Source organism: Filicampus tigris, chromosome 12, assembly GCF_054856515.1.
Source record: "Filicampus tigris isolate MCC_2025a chromosome 12, RoL_Ftig_1.0, whole genome shotgun sequence".
NCBI lineage: Eukaryota > Metazoa > Chordata > Actinopteri > Syngnathiformes > Syngnathidae > Filicampus > Filicampus tigris.
In genome coordinates, this window is record NC_141228.1 from 24,564,304 (window position 1) to 24,585,930 (window position 21,627).

Sequence of the window (21,627 nt, forward strand, 5' to 3'; positions counted from 1 at the left end):
ATAAGACAAAAAGACATAAGATTAGCTATTGAAGCTATTGAAGTTTGCAGTAAGATTCACTGATGGAAGCCCGTTGAAAAACAGAGGTAGACAGGCCTATAAGTGGGTACTAGTTTATTGCCCCCCCAAAAAAGGCGAATGAGGGACGACCGAAGGGTACCCACGCTGGAAATAGATGGCGAATAACGGACATAAAATTACTGGTAAAATGCCAAGGCTCTGGAAATCACCACACTCATCAAGATCACATGCTGCAAAACGACAACGCAAAAACGTGCACGTGAGTGTTGAACATGCAAAGAGCATGTTCCAAAAGGGCCTTGTCCAACTGAATCCCACTCAACTGGCCCCTGACATGCGAGTGAGCCCACCTCGCAATTCTGCAGTCCATAACAGGCTTGGAAACAACAAACGAGATCATTCGCATTCAGTCTGAAAGGAAGCCGACGCGGCCGCTTCCCGACGGAGCCGCTTTCCGACGGAGCTTCCCAGCGGACCCGAAAGGCAAAACATGAAAATCCAAGGTTAACGCAAGCTATTCGATTCACAACTTTGAAGCCGCCGAAGCTTCTCAAACATGCTAATGGGTGCTGACCTACACAGTGTATTCCCACTACAGCTAATCATTGGACTGTTTAAATGTCACACAGAAGCAAAGCAAATACAGTGTAATTGGCCATTTGCATTGGTAACGATACATGCTTTCCTGTAAGCTTGTCGTTCCACAATGGGGGTTTCCAAGGTCATATTGAGCAGGTCAACAGAGTGCTCCAAGCGCCTTGTGGAGTTGCTCCTAAGAGCGCAATCGTTGCCTTTCTGCCACAACAACATCGAGTCTCTTAAGCTTTTGCATTACATACGTGCTTTACTTCATGTTATAGTTGTGTGACACTTAACATTCTGAATAAATCAGAAATGCATGAGGTGTTCATCATAATTGTCGTTGATGTTACAACAGCTAAACTTTGCTTATACTTGTAAGCAGCACTGGGACTAATGGCCTTATAAGTACGGTACATGCCGTGACTGACAGAATGAACTTGTTCAGTCATCGGTAATCCAATGAACGACTTTGTGTGTGAATAATGCCAACACCGTTACTGTTACTGCCAAACACATGCACCGCACTACTTTAATTGGATTAGTGAAGCTGTTTTCTTCAGCCCGGCTTTTGTTCTTTTTCTTACTGTTCTTTTTTGTGATGGGGTCTGACACAGACACCTGAAAGATGAGAGGCTGAGGTGGAGTCGCATCTCGTGGTTAGCAGAGGCAGAGTTGGGCGGCCGTTGATGCAAACAAAACCAAGGACGGTTGCCCAGATGCAGGTGCAACAAGTCGACTCAAGTTGTGAGGACTGAGGAAACGGTAAACAACGACAACGGCAAGCCCGAGGTGAAAAAGTGGACCGACGGACACTGAGCGGCCATTAACGCCAAAGGAGACCAAGACAGCGGCATTCGGCCAAAACAAATGAAGTGTTCAGTCCCACAAAGTGGCAGCGGCATTCCAATTCAGCTCATATGAGTGGACGCTGCTTCTGGTAGTCATTTCTCTGAAGCGTTCGTTTCATTATTACGGGCTCACATGGGAGTCACTCGGATTTCATAAAACATCGCTCCACGCCACACGCCACTTTGATTTATTGAACTCAAAGTACAACGAGCTCAAAGCACTTATTGGGTAGACAATACTGACAATACAAGTGCAGCGTGCGGCACTTGTCTGTGGCACTTTTTTGTTGTTGGTTTTTTACACTTGATTGAAGTAAAAAGCACGGCACGTTGAAACTTTCTGCGGTGAAGTAAATATTCCAATGAAGGCCTACAGCATGTCCACCAAGATCGGTATTCTTTGACATTTTTGAAAGGTTTTCGAAAAAGTATCGCAATTATTACCATCCGTCCATTCGTTGTCCAAACCGCTCATCCTCACAAAGGCGCATTCTTATCTTCCCCGGTAATTAATTACACTTTGGCTATCACATGTGTCAAGTTGTACACTTTTGGCATAATTGTAAACACCTTTTCAAACATATACGCCTTACATCGCTGATTTCGGTTCACGTGACAGCAGCAATTCGAAAATAATGTGTATTGTGTAAGACTGTAAGTGAAAATGACAACTTTGGCAAGATTCATCACACCCCAATGTGGGCTATTTACGGTATTTTGGCGAATTATCTTTTGGAATGAAGTACTTTTCAAACGTCCTTTTTCCCACACGTCTTGATCATGTTATATGTTACTTTAAAGTAAGCTTGCAGAGTTAATCGAGGTTGGATTTGGGACTGCATTTGTCTTATGAGCTTCCACTGTATTGCAAGTATTTCCCAAGTGCGGCTGACCTGGAAGGCTACCACTCAACAAGTGAAAGGCATGAGAGGCCTGTGGGATGTGCTGTGGCATTCATGTTGTCTTCTTGACAGACAAAAATGAATAGAAAACCCATGCAAATAAAAGACGGATTATGTGTGGACCTTGTTTTATCTACTGGGGATTTATTGGAAGACGCCAATTAAGCCATACTACCCGGTTCAATCCCACGTAGCGAGACAATACCAAAGAACTGCAGGAAGAGCCTTTTATTCAACAAGGAAATTGCAGTATTGATTTGTTGCTTCCATGAATGCCAGCACACCTCTGACAATAGAAAAGCGCGCCAGAGAAAATGATTTGCGGAAGGGCGCGCTGACAGCCGACCCACTGATCCCTTTTGTATTGCAATTTGTCATCACACTTTTGACAAGTGATGTGTGCTCACACACAAACAAGAAATGCGCTGAATTGGATGAGACATAATGACGCGTGTACTCGTGTTGCTACACAATGTGCAAACATCCACAAATGCCACAAAACACAAACAACAGAAGACGGAGGGGCAATCAACAAACATAATACTGCTGCTTATGATACGGCGGCTCTATTCCGAGGGGATGCCGCATCCATTTCAGGTTCAAACGCTAATATGAACTACAACAGCAGTGACGTTGCAAAGCTAGGACAAAAATATAAGAACGTTAGAATCCAGGCTGCTTCATCTAGTGTCAAGATGGTGCGTAAAAGTATAAACGTAAAAAAAACGTCACAGAATATCCACCCACATTTCACCAATCATTGTTCAGTGGCTTCAAAATGCTCCTCTTTTCAACATGCAGACGGGAATGTTTGATGGGGGAGGTGCGGAGGGGGTGGTACTTTCACGAACCTCTGGCTTGTATCTTTCCTCCATCACACACTTGTCACAAGTCATAAGCGATGCGCTGACGTCCTCGTCATTGCTATTGCTGCTGCTAATCGGGGCAAGGATTTTACTCGGCTATCTTTTCCTGAAGACACAGACAACCTATGACCGGAGGACCAAAGACTGACTCGGGTCTCGACCGCAACCGCCTCGCTGGACAAGCCATACGGGCATTCCTGCGTGCATACCTACTGGGCTGAAAAAAAAAAAAAAAAAGGACCGTCCGTCTCTCTTGCATCTCATCGTGTGGGCCACTCGGTTTCTCAGAGAGAGATTCTGAATCAAAATCAAGCTTGCGCCAAATGCATTGAAAGCTTAGAAATCACTTGATCCATCCACCGATTTTCTACACCGCTTATCGTCACTAGGCTCGCAGGTGAGCTGCTGTGCCAAAAATACGGTACTTAGCATAGCTCCCTGAGTATTGCAAAATGGCTTTGAGGGAGATTTTGAGAAAATGAGCAACGGCGCAAAATTACTTTTGGGGGAATTTTGCACAAAACATCATGAATTTGGTTACGATTATTTGTCTTTGGCCAAGTGTTTAGGTTTAATTGTGATTTCTTAACTGGTGATGGTAAAAAGTACAGAGCCAATTTAGTGGATGTGCATGGTAAACGCTATAACAACTTGTTCATGAAAGCAGGGTTTAAAAGATACATTCCATTTGTTTTAGTTCCTATTTCTGTACTTGTTTTACTCAGTAAACTCAGTATACGGTAACTCAATCACACGACAATTTCGAATAAGTTGATTTTTGCGAGAAGAAAAATGCACAAAATGAGTTGTTGCGCTCAATGTTGATTAGCTGTTGAGTCATTTTGTGAATGAAATGGTCATTTTTATACAAGACGGCCCTTTGCGCTGGATTGTTGTTTTGATTAATATAATTAGAGCGTTTTATGTCGGACCTTATGCACAGCAATATGTAGCAGTTGAGTTAAAAAAAAAAGTGCTCCACAAAGCTTGGGTGAAAAAATATATAAAGACACATTTTCACCACGAGTGCCAGATGTAATGGCAAGATCCAGTACCGGCACTCAGTATTGCTGAGGATTCAAAGATAGTCGGGCAGCAGTGGGACTGCGCATCCCTAATAATTGTGGCACAATTACAAGGGGCTATTTACATGAAACATAGCTGTGAGGAAACAAGAGAAACGAGAGCATCAAGCACAGCAGATGAGGCGTGATAGCAAAGTTATGGTCCTTGAAGACCATCAAGGAGGAGCCGGCATTTGGACTAATAGGGCCACGCTCCTGAAAATACACGGCGACTACGTGAGCCGGAAACTCTCTCAACATGCACTTTGCTCATCTTTCCACCATTTCTCACCTCTGATGCAAAACATCAAATCGAGTCATGTCAAGCTCACTCTGTCAGTGTGAGAAGGAGGAAGGACTGACGCTAATTGCCTGACATTTTCTGCACGCGTAGCAGTGAAATTGCTTCCTGCAAGTGCCTGCATTTCATATCTTCCTCATTCATGTTTCGAGGCAGCAAATTAGAGCTGACCCCATGTACTGTAAGTGTCTTTACATCACTCTCCTGCATTATTAGATTCCCACCCTCCTTTTTCATTATTTTGGGGAGAACCGATGGTGCTTTCTGTTCTGAACAGATTGTCCGAGTGAGCAGCCACTACTACTTTCTCATTTGTGGCATCTCCAAATGCCCCTACATTGGTTTATGCCACTGCATTCGAAAAAAGTCACCGGGGAACTGCAAACCTAATTACTTCACCCTATTTTTTCCTTGAACAGCCCAAAAAGTGACACAAACAAAGAGGTGTATGAGGGAATCGTATTTGCTATCGTGCTGTTGAAAGTCAAGCGCTTTTAATGTCACACCGCAAGCACCGATCAGCTGTGGGAAAATGCTTGCAGGCTTGTGAGCGATGTTTGTTCTCCTCCTTGTTCCGAATCCTGCTTATAATTGGAGGAGAACAACGAGGCCGAGCTGGATGCTAACTGTAGGCAGCCCCGTCCCTGTCCCAAGCTCAGCGGCCGCTCCAGGACGACACTTGGCTTACTGCTGATTGCTGGGCTACATCCCGTCTCGTTCTGTTTTGGTTTGGTTTTCTTTCATTGACTTTTCAATGTATTGCTACTTTCCTCTCCTGTTAGTTTGGCCTCTTCCTGGCTTTCCTTTTTTGCAACACTCCTTCCTTGATGTAAGATTCCATTTTTCCTCCTGCAGTAAATGTTTACTTTAACCTAGCACTGTAATTGGCAGGTTTTGTTTTTTTTTGTTAATGGTACTCATACTCATACCTTTTTCCTAATCATTAGTAGCACTTTTTGTTCTGATTACTTTCATTTGATTACTTTTCATCCTATTCGCCAGTAGACTGTGATTTTTTTTTGTCTGAGATCATAAATCCTCACAACAGTTACTAAAAACCGTTTTCATTTATACACACAATTCACACTGAAAATACATGTTGCATATATACACATATGCGGCATATATATATATATATATATATATATATATATATATATATATATATAAATTAATTATTAAAAAAAATAATTAAAATTAATGAATGAATTAAAAAATGGATACCATGTCCAGCACATTTCCCTCTTTTGTTGCAAATTTGCAAATTATCATTTGAATGTAATTGTTTTGGATGAATACTTCCTCTGCATTTTCTCACATGCGCTATTGTTGTTGTGACGCCAACAGTGGTTGGTTCTCTACTGCTACCCGGCCTTATTGTCACACCTGTCCGTTACCAAATGCCAGCGACAGTCAAACCTGCGGCCGAGCAGCGTTACTATTTGCAAAAAGCACCACGACCATCTACTTGTGCATAAAGCATAGCAGGCAAGCCTTGGACAGCTTTCACCCAATCTTAAAAATGCATCTTCCTGTAAAGGAAGACACAAATATGCACATGTGCTGTTACTATGCACCTAATACAAGACAACACACGTTTGTATGCTTTTCTGTCTTCAGCTGCAGTTTAATACCCCTCCAAGTGAGCCAGTTCAAGTCTGAATCCTTCAGCGATATACTCCAGAGAATTCTAATAGCAGAACGAGCGACACCTGCATTTTCCTACGAAAGATAAACAAGCGAGTCTTGTTGCCGCCTTCCATCTCCATGTGACCATTTTCAGATGAAATGACAATTTGACTTCCAAAAGCAGACTCACACTGTGCACACCAATTCTTGTGTATGGTTGTGTGCATTCATGTCAGGAGGATTTTGGAAACACTGATTTTTTTTAGCCGTGCATGTCTCTGTATGCTGAAGTAACACAATACAATACAATTGTAATTATAGAGCGCATTCACACACACACACACGCACACACACACACACACACACACACACACCTCTGAAGACATTCAATATGGTCAGTCACACATCAGCTGGCTGAGTCAGTTGCCTCCTTTGCTCCCACACGTCTGTGCCGTCTTCACTTTTTACTGATATGCAGCCTTAATGTTACATATATCACCCTTGCCGTAAGAGTCGGAAACAAAGGATGGGCGCATCGAAAAGGGGCTTACGGAAGATAAAGCGTACATGTACATTTGCCCATTAAACCCATTACTTAGCTGCTGACTCCAAGCCATTTTGTTTCCATTTTTCTTTTTTTTTTTTCAATTTTCTTTGGACTAAAGGTCACGCTAGAATGTCCGGCACAATCAAACAGTTGTAATTCACCTTGACGAACATTGCTGTTGATCACAAAGACGAGCTGTGAAGTCTCACCTGTAAATTTTATACTTGGTGGTGAATCCTTGCTGGTAGCGCTCTGTGAAATCCAGAAAGTGCTGCGAGTGTTGGAAAGGCCCCTTGGCCGTCTGCAGGAGCCAGCCCAGGGGCCCCGCCGAGCCCGTGAAGCCGGCCGGCGCAGGCTGGCCGGCCATGGCCCCGACCAAGGTCGGGCTCAGTAGCAGGCTTGAAGTCAGCCACTTCCATAGAAACATGAGGGCCGTCAGTCTAACGGGCATACGCGGCGGGCCACTCATGCTGCTTCCACCGTCCCCGGTGACTCCTCATTCTCCTCGCACCTCCGATGAGTCCTCAAGGAATCCAGAGGAGAGAGGATGACTTCAGACAAACACCACGGACGCACATCAGAGCTTTGGCAAGTGAGTGGGGAAATGATTGAGATTAGGTTGTTGTTGTTGTTGTTGTTGTTTTTTTTACCTCAGCAATGAGCACGACGGTACCTACATTTAGTAATTGACTGTATTTTTGCATGTTTGGGTAGTAAGAATGGATGTGGCAACTATAGGTAAGGGTTTTGGATTCTGCAATGACACAATTGAGACCCACCGCGGACCAAAATGTGCATGTTTGGACTGACTGAAAACACCAAATTTCCTCTGTCCACAAAAAAAAAAAAAAAAGCTCAATGTATAACCTTGAATATGTCTGTAAAAACTGCGTATATTGCACCAGATCCGATCCGATGCTGCATATTTGTCATTCATTGATTTCAATTGATGTCTGTTACCTTACTGGGACGTGTTTCAGTCCGTAACTTGACGAAATGGATCTCCATCAAATCCTCTGATCGGCGAGCGAAGTTGTGGACGGTTCGACGCACAGACGAGGCAGCATTCGAAAAGTCCTTTTGGCGCTGCTGTGTCATATGCGTCTCAACAAAGGCGCCTTTGAAAGTATTCAAGAAAAGGCTGCCCGACCTTGTCGTTGCATTTCGGCTTTCTTCCCCCGTTGCTCCTTTTTTTTTTTTTTTTTTTTTTAATCCAGTTGAAACGATGCGGCGATGGCCATCGTGGATTCAATGACACAGAAGGAGCCGCGGATGATCCGGGAGCGCACAACACTCCGACATTCCAGGTGGATTTAACATCGCATCTCCTGCAAGTCTTTTGATGGGTTTTGGTCGAATGTCAAGAGAAAGTTAGAAGAATCTCTCTCCTCCGCCAAGTCGTATCAAAACACCTTGAGGCGCAAACGCAACGCTGACCTGGCCGCGCGCTGACTGCGTGGAACGCATCATCAGCGTCGCCCTCTCCCTCGCGTCTCGAACGCACAGCCTCATTTTTTTTTATTTATTCGAGCGACGATAGCCCTCCCCGTTGGCTGGAACGTGTAACGGAAGGAGTGAGGGTGGGAGGCGTTCGCAAGTAGGCGCTGCTCAGAGGACGCAGGAGCGCTGGAGTCAATCTGATTTTCGAGCGCTACTTCTGATAGCACCTCATTCAATCAATCAACACTCATTTCCATCTTCCCCCATTTTCACTTCCGAGAGGTTTTAGTTTGCATTCTTGTCACAATATACACTATATACTGTGCATACATCCAGAACAATCAGCACTAACGTGTATAGCCTCCATCTTTGTGTAGTGCAGGGGTCACCAGATTTTTGGGGAGCTGACAGCTGCTGCTAATTAGTGTGAACGGCTACCAGTTTGATACATCACACTGCGCGTCCTCAAACTACATTTAACCACTTATTATTATCATTAAAGCTGGTGGCTGGGGTGGGGGCTCAGCTACCTCATTGAATATGAAAATGTTCCTGCTTGGTGCACACCCCAACTAACTACACACTTTTGCATGTTTGTGCAACGTGGTTTATGACAAGACATGCATTTCATGTTTTAGCAAACCATTGTTTTGTGTGTCGCTGTGGGTTTCCTATCTGTAGCTAAAAAAGAAGGAAGAAACAAGAATGAAACACTTCCTTTTTCACTATTTGCCATTGTCAACCAGACAGTCGGGCAGGCAGGAACATAAAGACGGGTGTTTGAGCAGCATAGACCGATTTATAGCGCACAAGTCCCCTTCCACTCCAAAATGTGGGAGTCCTCATATTGGTAGATATTGGCGCCTCTGGAACGCGGTGCGGCCCGACCGGTATCAGATATCGGGCGGCAGTGGTCAATGGCGTACTGGGCTAAGCTCATGCCGATAACCCTTCCCGTGCGGCAAGGGGCTCAACCCCATCCCGTCCCCAAGCTAGGCTAGGCGCTCATCCGAGAAATCGCCGGGAGCCCGGGAAAGTGCCCCACCCGGCCCTGGCAAGGGAAGCGCGCAGGAACCTCGCACCGGGGCCCGGCTCAGCTCACATGCAGACACGCGTGCACAAAGTGGATTCTGCGGGCTTGCTAACTGACAAGCTCACAGCAGTGGAAACATTTTCTCTCTTTGTACACGTCCATATTACTGTGTAATGATTGAATCTTCCTTTCCACTGGATAATATCATTTGACTAAATGAATCGAAAACATGTTTGATGATTTAGGGAGATGGCCAGTCTTGCCGACGGTTCTTGTGATCCGATGACGACGGGCCCGTATCAAGCCATATTAGTTATCACTTCTGGCCTCTTCTTGCAACTCCCTTTTCCAGCACCATTGTCATCACCGCGGCATAAGTGAAGTTAATTTGATCTGCCGCATCGCAGCTTTATTGGGGTCCTTGCGCCTCGGACACGGCATGCGGACCGCAGCGGCGGCAGAGAGCAGGCGAGAGAAGGGAGGGAGATGTGCTGTAGACGTTCAAAGGAAGCTTTTCTACACAGATTGGATTAGAGAAATGAACGCCACTGAGCCATGAGATTCACTGAGTCCCAAACTCAAAGAGAAGCTGCGATCCCACTCGCAGAAAGGGGAGGGAGAGAAAGAGGTGATTTGTCACAGTTTCATCATCATGTCTTGGGATTGGGTGGATTTTCTTTTGCCCCTCTGCATCCACGACGATTTGTGAAGGACGACGCACTTCCACTAACCGGCACAATATCCAGTCCGTTCAAAACGGTACACAGGCTTTGTCGCTCCTTAAAACCCCAAACTGTTCAGGTGAGAAAACGGTTTTCACTATTAGCAATAGCGTGTCGCCCGGTGGCCGACCGGTTAGCTCAGCCCCTTCACATTGCAGGGGTGCTTGGTTGATTTTCTCTTAAGCTTTGCTCCAATTGAAAAGTTCTGAGGGACCCTCTTCCTGGTTCATATCTTCAATGCTCGCTATGATTATAGTAACTTTATATCCTCTGGTGAACTATTTCCTGGATGCTAGAAAGATTGAGACACAGCCGCGAAGACTTCTCTGTGAGATTGCGGGAGAAGGTCTTATCCAGGGTCGGGCAATTCCGGCCCTCGACGTCGCCCCGGTGCAACCCACCTGATTCAAATGATCAGGATCGTTATCCAGCTTCTGCAGACCTTGCTGGTTATATGATCTTTTGCATCAGCTGTGCTGCACCAGGGTGACATTGAGGGCTGGAATTGCCCACCCCTGCTCTAATCTGTCCAAAACGGTTCCTATTTGTCATACTTGCTTGGCAGCCCACCCACAGGCAGAGAGACCCTCGCTAGCCCGCGTGACTACGTGTGTCTCTCCAGGCTTAACTCATTGGTACTAGATGTGCGCCAAGGGTGTCATAGATAAGAAAGATGCCGAGCCAGGAGGAAAGGTCGCAGCGACACAACGGCCAAGCTCAAGTCACCTCGCTTGTCAATATGCGCCAAAGAGGCCTCATCAAGCAATTCTACTTCATTTGATATGGAAAACAACTTATGCGGCTATCTGATGGCCACTGTCTATCATCGTTGTGTTGGCTCCACTGAAATGCAGCGGGCCATCGTCGCATTTTGCGCTCGCCCCGGCGCAAACGTATAACATCACTAGAGCAGATTCATTTGTACAAAAACTCGAAGATTGTTCCTGCGCTTTAGCCAAGTGTCTGACCTCCACAGTAGCAAAACGACCAAATATCGTCCGCCATAAAATAATGTCGGCGTCAATAAGGAGGACCCAGATGGAGCAAGGCAACCCGCACTCATGCTGCCGTTGACAAACAACATTGTCGCGCCTCGGAGGGTCGTGACACACGGCAAAACAATAATGGCCGGGCAGCGATCTAGTGTCGACAAACAGCTGCTACGCAGATGCCGGATGGAGCTACTTGGCCAGTGTGACAGCCCGAGTGGCGGAGAGGACATTTACTCAGCGCTGATCGTCACTTAGGCCAAGTCAACATACCCTTAAGCCTGCTCGTGCTCATTGATGCCAGTCATGGGTCTCTGTGAGGAGTGATCAGGGAGCCGCGTGCTTTTAATTAGCCTGAAAAACTGTCAGCCTTTCTCTGGGCTTTGACACGGCACTGTTTGTCGGTGCCACCTCTTTGTGATCTACATACCTCGTCTTGCACTGCCAATATATCTTTATCTCTGCCACGACCTTCGTTCCCATGAGAAGCATGCACTTGGGCGGATTCGTGCAAGTGCGCTACCTCTGTATCTCTGAAATAAAAAATGCTCCCAATGAGTTGTGCGAAAAACATGCGGACAAACGCACAAAATGATTCATAGATGGCCGACACGTGGCATTAGAGGCATACGTAAAGTGGTGATTAAAAATCCAGGTGCAAGACAAAGCTTGAATCAGTTGCTACAAAGTACTTAGGTATTAAGCAAGAGCAGGACTGAGCGCATCCAGCAGAAATGTGCGAGCATATAGCCCGGCATAGCAACCGGAAAGGAAATCTTCATGCTTCTATTTTCATTGTTGTTTTGCTTTGCTTGGTTTAATGGTGGCATAATCAGTGATTGTGATCATGAAATAAAATGAACAATGGTAAAATTGAAACCTTTCTTTCAAGTGGAAGTCAACCCCAAAAAACATTTTCCAGAGATGGGAAATCCAGGTCCACAAAGTAAAAACTCTGCCACAGTTTGGCTTTAGCCACAGGTGCTTCTACTCAACCGGCAGGTGAGCGAGCTGCCGGTTGATTACAAGAATATGTTCTACACAGCCCCACTAGTCTAAACATGGCATTCGGAAGGATATTGTGCTTGAGGAATATGAGTTAGGGATATATATATATATATATACACACACATACACAATATATACTGTATATATTATTAACCTCAAAATAGACAAGTGAAATCATGAAATAATACAGTCTACTCATAGAGGCACAGTCTCTGCATACCGGTCCCAAGATGCTTTTCAGTGCATGTTCTCTTCCTTGTGCAGCGTAATAAGACACACACGCACACACGCACAACCCCCCCCCCCCACACACACACACGCCCCCCCCCCCCCCCACACACACACATTTTTGTGTGCAAATGACAAGATCGTAAATTAATATACACTACTATACTATACTACATATTGCTGAGTTTATTTGGAGGAGAACAAATTACATTTGTGACCAAGCCCGTAAAAATCAAAAACCTAAACTTTATGAATGGAAATGTACACTGTGCAGTTGTCATGATTTAAGCATGAAAATGTTGCGATAAGCAGTGGGTGCTTTTGTGTTCATGTTTCAAGTGATACCAGTGTGCCAAGTGCCAAGGTACAAAATGCATGGTTTCCTTATCTATCAGGTAGCAGGCAACTCATTTGTGATGTTGTTGCATGAAAGTGCTGACGCTGCTATTCAAATTCACATCTCCTGTTTTCTCCAGACATGTCCTCTTTTGAGACTTAAGGCTGATTTAAAAATCAATTGCCACGCACACTCGTGTCATTTTGCAGAAAGTCAAATGGGATAATCTCCGCTTCAGAATAAGACGTATTGAAAATGGAGTGAGGATGAACGGATGGAAAGTCGAGTCACTCAAGTATTCTCTCATTTCTTATTATTCTGCAAGAGTCCAAGATATGACCTGACTAAGAATGGAAAACACAACAGCAGAGCCAAATACCACAATGGCTCAAAGTAAAGCGAAGAAAATAATTAGATCAGCATTTGCCTAGTCGACTACTAATAATTGTATTGCGATTATATGTTTGCCTGTATTGGATACCAAATTGCTTTGTAATGAGTCACCATTGCAACGGGCATAATATGCGGTGCTAACGTGTTAACGGCATGCAAATTTCCTCCACACAGAGAGGTTGAATTTAATTTGGGGGTAAGCCAGTTGAATGAACCTTCAAAGCTATGTAATTAACATCCACCCTTTTCTCTGAGCATGAAGTTGCTGCTATTTGCGGAGGGTCAAGTGGGAAAAGTGTTGACTATTATTAGGGAACCTTTCATTGACGATGAAGTCAAGTCATCAGCAACTTAGTATGTTCATTTTGGAACCATTGCGGATGGATAAGCAAGGCATCTTTTTCGAAGGGCTTTCCATTTGAATTCTTTGTGGACCCCATTTTAGCATTGTTTCTTTTCTATTCCCTGGTTTAGTAATAGAGGCGTAAATCCCCCAAAATAAAAATGAGAATAATTCTTTTTAAAAACTCACCCTTTTTGTCACCTTTCGCGGGGGTTCTAGTCCCCATTAGGCTTTGTCGTATTGCGGCCGTATATATTTGTCGTATCTGCATTTCATGATGAAGGAGAACATTATGAATGCGCCATCCAGCCATCCCATGCATTCAGTCACCCTTGACCTAGAAAAAGATATAGGCCATTTGCTGAAGGATTGTTTGGTAAATCCCCACTGCATAAGTGTCAGGTCGCGATTTCCTTAATTACACTTCAATTGGACGCTATATTGACAGCCTTCAGTAGCTCTCCGACTTGGAGCTGTCTGCCACTTTTATTCACTTCTCCCTAAAGTGACTTCAAACAGCTTCTTCTCCTAGTCACTTTGTGGCTGCCACAGACCTCAACTAATGCTTCGGGCTCCATTAGAGGAGGAGCATAACCACAAATACAATCGAGTGAGAATAAGTCCAAATGTATGCACATGACTTTAGTGTACACAGCAACCTCTGTCACACCTTCCAAAAAACCCCTAAACATGTGTGTGTGTGTGTGGGGGGGATGAAGAAAGTAGTCATCCAAACGGAGAAAAGTAGAAATATGAGTGTGTAATAATTCTGTGAAACAAACAAAACCGAACAGAAAAGTATGGCGCTAGGTTACATCAGTGCAGGGCAACGAAAGACGATGTATAGTACACGGGGAGTAAAACAGAAAGATGTCTCCCAAGGACAAAAATCAAAGGCAAAAAGATGGAGATAGCACACCCGCAGCCGATTACAAACAAGGAGTGAGACAGGATGCAATACAGCAAAGGGCGGTCGTGACGGAATGATGCGGCATCTCTATTGGTGTGGTAAAGCCCCTTTTTTGATACAAAGCCCCCTTTTACAGTACTATTATCCTTGACGTCTCATTTCAAAACTGGTTATCCATCAGTCGTTGCGCACATGTAATAATATGAGGAGATTAAACATCCGTACTGTTTTACAGGCATAATGTCCCTCTGCGGGAAACCACAACTATAATGTGGCCCGTGACAAAATGAGTTTGGCACCCCTGCTGGTGTCAAGGATGTTTCACAATTCGCAAAAGCAATGTCATTTAACACCGTTTGTTACAAACAAAAGTGAAAACACAACCACGCAAAGCGAAAGCTTATATCAACCCCCACAGCAATCTCATCGGAGATTAGCGGCCACAAAGCGCAAAAGCGTGCCATGGTCTGATGAGTCCCCATTTGCAATTGTTTTTGGAAATCATGGATATCATCGTCATCCGGGCACGAGAGGGCAAAGGAAAAGTTCTCAAGTCAGAACATGTGGACTGTGTTCGTGCCCCTGGCCCAAGGAAAGGTGGTAAACGTGCACCCCCGCCCCGGCCCCCGTGCCAGCGTTTTGCAGGCATCAAGTAAAAGAATGATGGAAGACCAAAAAAAAAATAGTTGATCAGTTTGAAGATGAACGATCTTCTCTTTGAAGTGTATTGAAGTGAATAGAGGTTGAAAAGGATGTGCAAATCATTGTATTCTGCTTTTCTGCTTATGTTTGTTACAAGGTCCCAACTTGATTGGCTTTCTATTTGTAATGTTCCCCAAAAGCGTCAGCACATCGGCTCTGCATCCATCACAGAGGAGACTGCAGTACTTGTACTCCACAGAAGAGAGCCGCTTCACTGTGAGTGGACTACTAAGTCAACTGGCCGGGCGACTTGGCAGGAGACGTAGCGCACACGCATGCAACCACACTCAAAGGAAAAAGCTTCACCACGAGTGTCTTTTGAAAAACATGCAATGTACTAGGATCTAACAATATACAGTATGTAATACAAGGTAAAAGAAGAGCGGGAAATAAAATGCAGCCTTTGGTAATTGGCAATTATTGATGGTGGAAGACCAGCAGTCTTTGTTTTATGTCCAAGTGGCATAAAAGTTCATCCATTCCTTTTCGGTAGCGCTTGTCCCATTAGGATGGCCGGTGAGCTGGAGCCGATCCAACGTCGGGCGAGAAGTGGGGACACACTCTGGACCGGTCGCCAGCACCATAAACGGAACAAGCGCAAATGACATTCCAATAAGACGTCATCGGCCGATAGCGTGAGAGCGTGATAGCGCTAGGCAAGGCCCAAATGAAATCTTGTGAACCACATCAAGTGCAGGGTGACGAGTTGACCCGAAACTGGCGTCGCGATACTTCACGGATTAGTGGGCCAATCAAACATGGGAGGACGTCATCAAGTGATTTGCGCAACAATTCTGTGGTCTTAGATGAGCAGACGAGTGGAAAGCAAGACTGATTCCGGGGTGCCGTCTATCTATCCATCCATCTATCTATCTATCCATTAATCGATCTGTCTGTCTGTCTGTCTGTCGGTCTGTCTTTTCTGAGCTGTCAGCCACAGCACGGAGCGGTCGTGCTCGGCGCTCTTAATGACAACGCCAAATTGCACCACTTCTAGTGGCAGACTGACAGCAACTTGAGCATCGGCATCCGACAACAGGATGCCGAACGAACATAACAGAAATACTGAAAATGCACGTCGACCGCCGACATTGCAGTGCGTGTCAAACTATGAATGGGTAACAACTGATTGGATCAGACAGTGCGGCCGGTGACACTTGGTGTGTACGTGTTGAATAGTGTCTGTCTGAGAGCGCACCGTGAGGCTAAAGGACAGCAACGCATCCGAATGTATTTGTTGCATGCATGCATGCATGCATGCGTTCGTTTGTATGTCTTTGAAAAAAGGACGTTCACGCACATTGAGCACAGTCAAATTCAGTTTGAAAGTGTTCAATCTTAACATTGCAAGATGGCACTGTTCTGATTCTCTGTTTGTAATGCTTGAAAATGTGACTTTGTTCAATGTTCTTCCTTTGCATCCCCTTCTACCGAGGCTCATAATTTAGCTTGAATCCATCTTTGTTGGCATGGAGATATTTTACATCCACCTTTAATGTCATTATCTGAAGCTTTCTTTGGCTACAAACCACCGGGGAGAGAAGAAATGTCCGTCTCTGAGCTTTCAGCGTCCCATAAGTAGGCGGGGCAGACAAAATCCGTCCTTGACATCTTCCTGAGCAGGACGTCCTTGCTTGGTGACAAAATGCCGCACGTGAAATTGCTGGCAAAGCAGCGTCCGGCGGAGCACGGCGGGCCGACGGCCGCGCGTCGGCCATCGGCTTTGCCATCGAGCGGCGGCTCCCTGCTTGCCTCGAGAGCCGCGTGCCTGCCAGCTTGTGTGTCTTTCGAGGCTTTGCAAAGAGAAGGAAGGACGATGAAATGGAATGCATGGACTCACTTTAAGCCTCTGCATAATGGAAAAGTCCTTTGCGCTAGAAAATGACAGCCTGGGAATACTCTACTGAACTCGGCATAATAATTTAGTGACTGAATGTTTTGATTAAAGAAGACCATTTTTTTTGACCCTCGTTGTCTTCAGTCATCCTTTTCAAGAGAAATAGGGACAATAGAGTTTGACCGAGATATATATTTTTTGCAGTGATAATAAACCAACTTATATGCGTCCATTTTTACCAGTGCCGATGCTCACCAAGGCTCCATCCCAGGCCCGTGCCGAGTCCGGGCCGGTGGGGACACCTTGCCGGCCGATCGCGGGGCAAACAAATCAACACGCGTGGAGAATCCCTCGTCCTCTCATCCTGAGATGAGAAACTTGGTTCATGCGGCATTTGAGGCATAACATGTGAAAGAATAATCTTAACGAGCTCTTGGTCCTCCTCTCGGGTCACGTCTCATGTGTTGCCTTCTTATTTTTGGCTTTTAAAAGTGCTTTTGTCTTTTGGTGCTGATTCGGCAGGCATTCCAAAAAAAAAAAAAAAACATTCTATGGAGCACACTGAGCTGTGTTTGTTTCCTAAATGGAACCTCTGTGTACTCTCACAATGAAAACAGACTCATCATTCTGTGTTATTTGTTTTTCCAAGGCTGTTGTTGCCATAACGGTGTATGGTGGTAAAGAACGAGGGTAAATCCGTGATCAACTCAGGAAAAATAAGCAAGTGTGAAGCAACTTGTACTATTCACACATTGAAATGTTCAGTTCCAATGTAAGTTGTAGATTGGCTCAGCTGGGCAACCCGGATGGAGGCCATTATTACTCCATTCATTCAGTATATTTTGCTTAATATTTGTGAGCTTTTGCAACTCTGTGCAAAAGTTGAGGCATCATTACGCAGAGGTACCTTGAGTTTTTTGCTCTCCGCTACTGTGCCCGTAACTCAAATGACCGTCTCCTTTGAAATTGATGGAAATGCCAATAATCTATCCAACCCCCCCGCCCAAAACAAACAAATAAAAAATGCAACATGTATTTTTAATAAGACAGACAGAATTAGACAACGTTTTGCATCATGATAACAGGCATTAACGCAATGGCCTTGTGCTGCTTCTTCTGCTGTGTGCGGCCTGGCCACCAGGGGGTTGCACAATAGAAGGCCGACAGAATTCAAGAAGAAACACACAGAAGACCAGAAGCTGCAGTAATATCGGTCATTTTTTCAACCGTGGAAACACTTTAAAGGTGCGCATGTGCCACAATATTGCTGCTAGCCTCGTTAGCCGGTCTACGGCGCTTCACATTACATGTTAGGATTCAACAAGGAGACTTTGGTGTTATGGTTCGTTAAAGCGGGAGTCAACCCAAACATTTTATTTCAAGGTTATGTCCTATGTGGCTCCGCTAGTCAAAACAGGGCATTCTGGTGAATATTGCCTTTGTGGAATATGAGTTAAGCAGCAAAATCCACCCATTTGTGCCCATCTCAGGTGGTGGCCATTTTGTCACATCGGTCAATTGAAAATGACATCAGAGTTGCCCAGGGCTCAGCTAACCACCAATCGCGGCACACACGATTGGTCGTTCCCTCAGCCCTGAGCAACAGCTGTCGGGTGTCATCGCCTTACAATGCAGCCCAGCAACAAGGCAGTAAGTCAGATGTCTGCGGACTAAGCCATGCACTGGCCCATCTCATGAAAGAATACAAATAGGAAAGCAAATGATATGACTAGTCCGCTGATAGTGTAGTGGTACACACGCCTGAGTTGTGTGCGGGCAGCGTGGGATCGATTCCCGCTCAGTGACAGTGTCTATGTGTGCCCTGCGACTGGCTGGCGACCAGTTCGGGGTGTAGTCTGCCTTCGCCCATTGACGGCTGGGATAGGCTCCAGCAACTCCCCGCAACCCTATATAGGATAAGCGGTTTGGAAGATGACATGACATGACATGATATGACTATTTTGCCCGACTGCACTAGTGGTATGCGTTTGCAACAAAAGGTGTTGCGATAGGCTGGAACTGATGCTGGGCTCTGTGAAGCTGGTATGTTTTGCCATTGCTGTTGCTCTGTTTCGATGTCTCCTCGCACGTCCTCAAAAACTAAAATAAAAATAAACAACGAAATGAAATTGTCTGAAATGTTTTTGAGCTGCATGTGCCCTGCAAGTGACTGGTGAGCTGTCCCGGCTGTAGCCCGGCAACGGGGTCAACTGGGATGGGCGCCTACCCAAACTTCTTGAGAAGAAGCACAACACAAAATGGCGAGAGAGCTAGCGTTTGCGCCAGTGTCTGATAAAAACGGACTTCTGAGATGACTTAGTTGGATGCATTTGAACTCGCCTAAACCTTGCGCATGGAGCGCTGCTTTGGTTTTCAGCTCAATTCCTGCTAACGGCACAAACACCAAAGCATCCAGCGGCCCGACATCCGCCACACCAGAGCCCCAAAAGAAAGTGTTCTGTTCTCCTAGCGAACACGGTCCTCTGTCTCAGCAGAATCCATTTCATTTAATACAAACGCGGTGTCATATTGTGCACGTCTTATTCCTTACGTTTATGAGTCCTTGAATGTTTTATGGAAGCTCTTCTTCAGTGTTTCAATGAAATGATAGCAATACACGGAGCATGGAATTTTGCAGCCCTCCGCTCTCAGCCACTATGAGTATTTGTCTCTCTTTGGCACTGCTTTCTTAAGTGGAGAAAGAACGTCATGTCTTTTGGCCACGGCCATTTCTATATAAATTGTTGACTCCTAAAATAAAGTGGTAAAGTGGCATGCTTGCCTTTTATACATCTACTTGGTTTCTCTATTTGATGAAACCCTTTTTTTCCAATGTGTTCAGTTGCAATTTTCCCAAGAGATGTGATTCAATAGAGAAAGCCTCAGTACGCATACGTGTCGATCTCCCAGAGCCGCAGCCTGGACATTTCATGATCGAGCGCATTCGCTCGAAAACGGTGAAGGTCCAGGTTATGGCTCACGTGGACATTTTTGAAGCGGGGCTACAGCATGAGACTTGCGCGCGCGTCTCCTCGATGCCACTGCCGCCGCTTCACGAGGCTTCTCTGAGGAGGCACGTTTGGAGCCAAACAATCTCCATCGCCGGGGCTGCTTCCCAACTCAAGTCGAGCACAGATTTTTCAATGTTTCACCCTTGCCATCTTCAGCCAAATCCATTTCATCCTCTCAGCAAGCTCAGTGGGAGACACAGAGATCCTTTCATCCCCCAAAGTGATGCCCTACACTTGAGCGTGACAGACAAAAGCTTCGGGGGAAGCCCGTGGCCAGCCCGCAGTTTTCATCTCCGATCCCTAATCGAGCCTGGCTCTGCCGCCGTAGATTACCTCCGCGGGAACCGGCGGCGTTTGGCTTGAGCCGCCCAGCTGCTGGCGGCAACATACGGAACCCAAAACGTGTGCTTTTTTGTCGGCAACATATTAAGACCTTTGCTGGCTGGTGACTGTGAGGCTCAGAATCAAAGTCATGTCTTGGAAGACTTTATTCCACCATGGAATAAATCTGCACCACTAAAGAGAAAAGGATTAGCGGCGATGAACAAATTCTCAACAAGCCATTTCAAACAGAACACTATTAATGCTACCGTATGCACTGAAATCCACAAAAATGCCCATTGCGGTACTGCATGTGTACAACAGGATATTCTGTGCTACTTGGAGCCCAGTTACAATGTTGCATCCTGGGCGCATATTAGCAAGACCGCGCTCCCTCTCATATACAATCGCACAAGAGCCGTGGTGGAGCATGAGCTGTCCTCTGCTGCGCCCTAACTCTATGAACCAAGTTAAAAGTTACTCGTTGGCAAGTGTTACCTGACTTTATCTGTAACCTCATTCTATCTATTATTATTAATGAACAACCCTAATGTGCAGGTTTTTATTCTATTTTGTGCTTTTCTAACAGCGAATGTTTTTTTGGTTTATAGAAAATTGAATTGTAACTTGCTGTTAAAACTAAAAAAAAAAAAAATAGTCTTATGCATTTGAGACTTATTGCTGTACTGAACCCCTAAAGATCCTTGACCCCCATACCAAGGTAGGTACTGAACCGTGACTTTTGTGAACTGTTACAACCCTAATATATACATATATATATATATATATATATATATATATATATATATATATATATATATATATTAATGCTTGGTCTGCACACCTGGAGTTGCATGTTTCTTCGCATTTGTTGAAGCTTTCAACTCTCATCATTTCATGTTTCCATCTTCCAGGCGTAGCACCAGCATGTTATGCATGGCTTGCATTGTTGAAGTCACAATAGTAATGATGGGAATCAAATGTTAAGCACATTGACAATGCGTTCCTGTACACGCTCACGTTTGACTCTGAGCGTCAATGAGATGCTAAGACTGGTACGGCTGCAAACAAGATTGCAAGACCTACTCCACTTACTTAAAGATGAAGCGCTTTTGTTTATCTGTGGGTAAAAATCCACTTCCGAACCCCATTACTTATGTCTACGCGTGCCTATTATCTGACGGCCTGGGGCTTGAAGAGCTCGTTAAAATGACAAAAAGGGCCTGTATCAAGTCCAAGAGGTTGCCACTGTTTGCTTTGTAATCCCCCAGAGTCTTTTGGAATCATTTAGCTGCAAGAGAAGTCACCAATTGAGCTTTTGCCGAGTGGCTGGAAATTGCTTATTGTGGAAGAACATCTACGGTGGGAAAGCTATTAAAAGGGACGTGGATGAGGTAATGCCCTTCTTTTTCTCCCCATGTATTGCTTTCATTACTCCTAATTGTCCAAATGTGTCCAATATAACACAAACAATTAAATTGTACAACACCGTGTAGATATCAAAAACCAATATCGGCTGCCCACACCCAACCTTCCAGGAGTTATCTGTGTTTGTCTCTGAAAGTTGTCAAGAACAAAGAAAGGCTGCAGCTA

General features: G+C 45.1%; 1 protein-coding gene across 3 annotated transcripts in view; it reads right to left on the bottom strand.

Moving 5' to 3' along the window:
* LOC147139358 (BMP/retinoic acid-inducible neural-specific protein 3-like) overlaps window positions 1-21,627 on the bottom strand; it is a 69,849-nt gene that overhangs the window by 29,377 nt on the left and 18,845 nt on the right. The window contains exons 1-2 of one of the 3 annotated variants that reach the window (XM_086048047.1): window positions 7,726-8,245; window positions 6,970-7,283 (exon numbers count right to left, since the gene is read on the bottom strand). In XM_086048047.1, coding sequence (XP_085904173.1) covers window positions 6,970-7,229 — 260 coding nt within the window. In that variant the 5' untranslated portion in view covers window positions 7,230-7,283; window positions 7,726-8,245. Of the gene's footprint in view, window positions 1-6,969; window positions 7,284-7,720; window positions 8,246-21,627 lie in introns of those variants that run through there. The other 2 variants (XM_086048046.1, XM_086048048.1) reach the window with 2 other exon arrangements.